This window comes from Impatiens glandulifera, chromosome 7, assembly GCF_907164915.1.
Source record: "Impatiens glandulifera chromosome 7, dImpGla2.1, whole genome shotgun sequence".
Lineage (NCBI taxonomy): Eukaryota > Viridiplantae > Streptophyta > Magnoliopsida > Ericales > Balsaminaceae > Impatiens > Impatiens glandulifera.
The window spans coordinates 30,967,688-30,974,414 of record NC_061868.1 but is presented as its reverse complement, the minus strand read 5'-3'; the positions used below and the strand labels follow the sequence as shown (position 1 = coordinate 30,974,414).

At 32.4% G+C, this 6,727-nt stretch overlaps 1 protein-coding gene across 1 annotated transcript; it reads left to right on the top strand.

Moving 5' to 3' along the window:
- Window positions 1-2,752: 2,752 nt before the first annotated feature.
- On the top strand, window positions 2,753-3,133 carry LOC124909726. The gene is made up of 2 exons (XM_047450375.1): window positions 2,753-3,064; window positions 3,128-3,133. Exons 1-2 carry the CDS (start codon window positions 2,753-2,755, stop codon window positions 3,131-3,133), a joined length of 318 nt encoding a protein of 105 aa, XP_047306331.1.
- The last annotated feature ends 3,594 nt before the right edge of the window (window positions 3,134-6,727 follow it).

The window sequence follows — 6,727 nt, the reverse complement described above, 5'->3', positions numbered from 1 at the left end:
CAATGTAACAATTTCATGTTTCTTTGATAGGCAAGACACATCACCAGAACCCAGCTGAAAAACATATCCTGATGTACTCTTATGATCATCCAAATCATCGGCATAGTCACTGTCTGTGTAGCTTTTAAGTTTCACATCTCCTCCCTTCTTGTAGAGAATACCATAATCATGCATTCCTTTCAAATATTATAATACTCTTTTTGCTGCATTGTGATGAAGTTCTGTAGGAAAATTCATATATCGAGTAAGTTGACTTACAACAAACATAATATCAGGCGTGTTGCTGTATGATACATGAGACTGCCAATCAATTGTTTGTAGTGACTGCTATCAACCTTATTTCCACTCCCATCTTTAGTAAGATGAGAGCAAGGAACAATTGGATTATGAACTGCATTGCAATTAGCCATTCCAAAATTTTCCAATATCTTTTCTATGTATTTTTTCTGACATATAAAAATGCCTTCTTTCTTCTGCATCACTTTTATCCCAAGAAAGTATTTTATCTGCCCAAAGTCTGTCATGTCGAATTCTTGCATCATCGAACTCTTAAATTTGTTAAACATCACTTCATCATTACCAGTGAATATGAGATCATCAACATAAATACAGACAATGAGAATTTTACCTTCACCTCCCATCTTGACAAAACGTGTATGTTCATAAGGACATCGCATAAAACCTTCCCTACTAAAATAGGCTTCTATGCGACTATACCAGGCTCGTGAAGCTGCTTGAGTCCATATAGAGCTTTCTTCATCTTGTAGACTTTATCTTCTTCTCCTTTTACCACATAACTAGGTGGTTGTGCTACAAAAACTTCTTCACTAAGCTCTCCATGTAGAAAAGTTAATTTAACATCAAGATGAAAAATGTTCCACTCCTTTTGTGTTGCAAGAAAGATCACCATACGAACTGTCTCCAAATGTGCCACAAGAGCAAATACTTCTTCATAATCCACTCCATGCTTTTGGGTGTATCCTTTTGCTACCAAACATGCTTTGAGCTTCTCCACTTTTCCATGTTCATTTAACTTTGTTTTTTACACCCATTTTACTCCCACCTATTAGAATTTAAAAGGACATTTATATATTTAAATGGATATATATGGTCATTGATTATAATAAGTCAATATTATGTGATCTAAGGATGTTTGTGATTTGACTTAAGGACGTTATTGTTATGAATGTTAAATTGTGGATACCTTGCGGTATTTCTAATTTGATGAGAGGCCAAATTAGAAATTAGCGTGGCAGTTATGACGGTTATGGTCCTAAAAGGCAGAAGAAATTATAAAAGGGAGGTTGATTGATAAAAAATAAGGACGAACTTATTTTTATCCCACGCTCTCTCTCTGAATCCCCATTATCGGAGAAATAATGCTAAATGATTTCTGCCATTTTGGAAGACCATCTCATCTAATCATGTCTAAGGATCCAGGTATATATATTCTACTTTTATCTTTCATATCTTAGGAACAAGAATGAAGATCTAGGATATTATAGTTTATGATTTAAGATTATTATGGAATTATTTTAATTAATTCCAACAATTGGTATCAGAGCCCAACTTGTTTTTTGAATTAGAAAGACTTATTCTTATACATGAATTTAGGGAGACTTGTTCTTGTCATGAATTTAGGAGAAAATAAATCATCGATTTCATAATTTTGAAGTTTGTTGTATAGAAAAACTTGTTTTTGTCATGAATTTAGGGGAAAATAAATCATCGATTTCATAATTTTGAAGTATGTTGTATAGAGAAACCCTAATTGGTAAACCATAAATTGAAATTCTGCAATCATAAGTAAGTTGAAAGGTAATGGTTTAACAACGTGAAAACCGTAAGTTGAAATGTATGATAAATATTTTTGGGATATAATATTATTTCAATTCCTATTATAAATTAAATAATTTTATTTCATTATCTTTTATTAAAAGAAAATTCGGTAAAATATTTTTTTTTGGAAATAATATTATTTCAATTCCTATTTTAATGAAAATAATTTTATTTCATTATCTTTTATTAAAATAATAAAAGAAAATTCGGTAAAATATTTTATTTTTGGGAAAATAATATTATTATTGAAGATCATTAGGAAATAATATTATTTAATTATTTTATTGGAAAATAATTATTTTATTTAATGATTTTTGTTGGGATAATATTCGGATAAAATAATATTATTCAATTTAGGATTTTTTAAGAAATAATATTATTTAATTATTTTATAAGAAAATAAAATTTTAAGAAAAAAAAATAAAATTTTGATTTTATTTCAACACAGTTAAGTTTCTAAGTAATATTATTATTTATTCACTTAAATTAATATAAGAAAGAGTTCGAACTCTTTTAATTTTATTTAGGTTTTAATCTTATTAAATAATTAAGCGGATTGTTCTTTATTTAAATTAAATAAGTTAAGTCATGACGTCATCAAAGTGACCTCTCTAATTTAGTTTGTTTAAGTTCGAATTTTGAATGTTTGTAATGGTGAATTTTAATGTGACTAAATAATCGGCCCAAAAGAAGGTTACTAGTTGACCGAAGTTCACAATTACCTGTGATAATAAGCACGTAACAATTATAAAGATTTTTTCATGAGAATATCAAATCATTCCAAAGAAAGGTTTGTTATTTGTCATACATTATTGTTAGTGTTTGATTATTGCAACAAAATATCAAACAACTAGTGATATTTTGTTGCAATAATCAAACATGAGTCTTTGAGAAATGGGAACGCTCTAACCGCATGAGTCTTGTGATCATAAAGCGTGCAATTCCGGAGGTGTTCATGGGTGCTGTGTCTAAAGACACCACCAATGCTAAAGATTACCTTGCAGAAATTGAAAAGCGCTTTGTTAAAAGCGATAAGGCTGAAACAAACACTATTCTTAAGAGCTTGATTTCAATGAAGTATAAGGGCAATGATAATATAAAGAAGTACATCATAGAGATGTCTAATCTTGCATCAAAACATAAAGCACTAAAGCTTGATTTGCATGAGGATTTACTTGTGCATCTCATTCTGATTTCTCTTCCAGTTCAATTTAACCACTTTAAGGTCAGTTTTAACTGTCAGAAAGAAACGTGGAACTTGAATGAACTAATTTCTCATTGTGTTCAGGAGTAAGAGAGATTAAAGCAAGAAAGGACATAATGTGCTTATCTGGAAAGCACCTCTAGGGATAAGGGCAAGAAAATGAAGAATATTGATGCTGCTCAGGGTCCAAATGCAAAGAAAAATGTTAACAATGACTGTTTCTTTTGCAATAAGGCTGGACATCTAAAGAAGGATTCTACTAAATATTGTGCATGGCACGAAAAGAAAGGTACATTTCTTAATCTGGTTTGTTCTGAAGTTAATTTAGCATTAGTACCTGGAAATACATGGTGGTTAGACTCCGTTGCTACTACTAACATCAGTATTTTAATACAGGTTTGCCTGAGCTACCGAAAGCCAAGTGATGCTGAAAGACGTATCTTTGTGGGCGATGAAAAATCGGTAGAAGTTGAAGCAATTAGACACTTTAGATTGTTTCTTAGTTCTGCTTTCTATTTGGACTTAAAGGATACTTTTATTGTACCTTCGTTTAAACGAAATTAGGTTTCTATTCGTTATTTGGACAAACATGGTTATTCTAGTTTGTTTGGAAATGGTCAATTTAAGTAATCTATTGGTACTTCGGATGTTGGAATCGGTTCATTAATGCATTATGACAATCTTTATTTACTTGATACAATTGCTTTATATAATGAAACCCTAAATGTGGAATCAAGAGGTACTAAACGAAAGCTAAATAATAATAATTCGGGTACATTATGTTACAAACGCTCAGGTCACATTTCTATAAATAGAGTTGAACGTCTTGTGTCAGATGGGATTCTAAATTCCATTGATTTTAAGGACTTTAATGTCTGTATTGAATGTATTAAAGAAAAACAAATAAAAGATAGAAAATTGAATGCATATAGAGCTACAAAAATACTTGAGTTGATACATACGGATGTTTGTGGACCGTTTCCGACTCTGTCTTGGAATGGTCAGCGATATTTCGTATCATTCATAGATGATTTCTCTATATATGCATACATTTTTCTTATTCAAGAAAAAGGCTCAAACATTGGATGTGTTCAAGTCATTTAAGGTTGAAGTTGAAAATCAACTCAACAGAAAGATAAAAAAAAGTTAAATCCGATCGTGGTGATGAATACTACGGTCAGTATGACGGTTCAGGTGAACAACGTCCAGGGCCTTTCGCTAAATACCTAGAGGAGTGTGGTATCGTTCCTAGTACACCATGTCGGGCTCTCTAAGCATGAATGGTGTAGTAGAAAGACGAAACTGTACTTTACAGGATATGGTGAGGAGTATGGTTAGTCATTCATCCTTACCAAAGTCACTCTGGGGTGAAGCACTAATGACTGCAGTATACATTTTGAATAGAGTGTCAACAAAAGTAACGAATAAAACCCCTTATGAGCTTTGGTCAGGGCGAAAACTCAGTCTAAAACATTTTCATGTTTGGGGATGTCCAGTAGAGGCAAAGCCTTATAAGCCTCATATGGATAAATTGGACCCCCAAAACAGTTAGTAGTTACTTTATTGACTATTCTGAACAATCAAGGGACTATAAATTTTATGATCCCAACTTAAAGTCAATTTTTGAGACAGGAACAACTGTATTCTTTGAGAATGTTGAGTTTGGGGTGAAGAATCAAATAAAGGATTTTGTCTTTGAGGAAGAGTCAACTTCTAATTTGGTTAACAAGGAGTTGACTCCTATTCCGATTTGTATGGACAATGATCAAGATTCTCATCTGATCATTGATAATATTGGAATAATTCCATAAAATCAAGACGATTTTGATCTCCCAGAGGTACAAACTCAACAATCTCAAGAAGAAAGTATTGTTGAGGAACAAGTGCCATTACGGCGATCCACAAAAGTAAGGAGAAGTACTATGTCGGATGAATATGTATTTCTTCAAGAACATGAGGATAATCTTGGCATTATGGAAGATGATCCAATAAACATTCATCAAGCCATAAATAGTTCTAATTCAGCAAAGTGGATTGATGCAATGAATAAAAAGTATAAATCTACGCAAGACAATAAAGTTTGGGAACTTGTCCCATTACCAGAAGGGGTGAAGCCTGTTGGTTGTAAATGGATTTTTAAAACCATACGAGATTCTAAAGGTAATGTGGAAAAGTATAAAGCACGTCTTGTGGATAAATGTTTTACTCAAAAATACATGATTGATTATAAAGAGACTTTTTCTTCGGTTTCAACTAAAGACTCTTTTAGAACAATCATGACACTCGTTGCACATTTTGATATGGAGCTACATCAGATGGATATAAAGACAATATTTCTCAATAGAAAAATTGATGAAACAATTTATATGGTGCAACCAGAAAACTTTGTGTTAGGAGATTCAAGGAATATGGTTTGCAACTTAAAGAAATCCATCTATGGCCTCAAACAAGTGTCTCGTTAGTGGTACCATAAATTTCATGAGGTAATTCTCTCATTTGGTTTTGGAGGGAATTTAATTGATGATTGTGTGTATCACAAATTCAGTGGGAGTAAACATATATATCTAATTTTATATATTGATGACATTTTGCTTGCCTCAAATGATATAGGTTTATTGCACCAAACTAAGACTTTTCTGTCGAGAAATTTCGAGATGAAAGATCTTGGTGAGGCCTCATTTGTATTAAGGATCCAAATATATCGAGATCGTTCTCGAGGAATTCTTGGATTGTCATAGATGAGCTATATCGATAAAGTACTTAAAAGATATGGAATACAAAATTGTAAATTAGGAAATACCCAAGTCACTAAAGGAGACAAATTTAGTCTTCAACAATGCCCTAAAGGAAATTTGGAAATTCAAGAAATGGAAAAGATTCCATATGTTTTGGCAGTTGGAAGTCTAATGTATGCTCAAGTTTGTATGCATCCAGATATTGCGTACATAGTTGGCGTATTAGGAAAATATTTGAGCAACCCAGGTTTGGATCACTAGAAGACAGTTAAAAGGGTTATGAGATATCTAAAGAGAACTAGAAATTACATGCTCACATATCGGAGGTCGGATGATCTTGAGATCATTGGGTATTTTGACTCTAATTTTGCGGGATGCCAAGATAGTTTAAGATCCACTTCGGTCTATGTATTCTTGTTGGCTGGTAGAGAGATCTCTTGGAAGAGTTCCAAATAGGGACTTACAACTTCCTCCATCATGGAAGCAGAGTTTGTAGCATGTTATGAGGCATCAAATCAAGCAATATGGCTAAAGAATTTTGTCACTAAGTTGCGTATTTTGAAAGGGATTGAAAGACCCCTTAGGTTATTTTGTGACAATAATTCAGCTGTGTTATATTCGAATAACAATAGGAGCAGACCCTTTGTCAAAATATATCGATATAAAGTTCCTAGTTGTGAAGGAAATGATACAAAGTGGTCAAATTTCTATAGAACACTTGAGTACAAACTCTATGATAGCTGGTCCTTTGACAAAGGGTCTGCCGCCTAATGTCTTTCATGAACACACTACTAAATGAGTGTTTTAGAGATGGATGATCTCTAGGTCAAGTGGGAGTTTGTAAATTCAGTTGTCTTTCAGTTTGTTTTATAGATATTTATGTAATTCAGTTTCTGATCAGATAAAGTATTGTACGGTTTATTGCATTTTGTACAATAAAGTTAAAGTT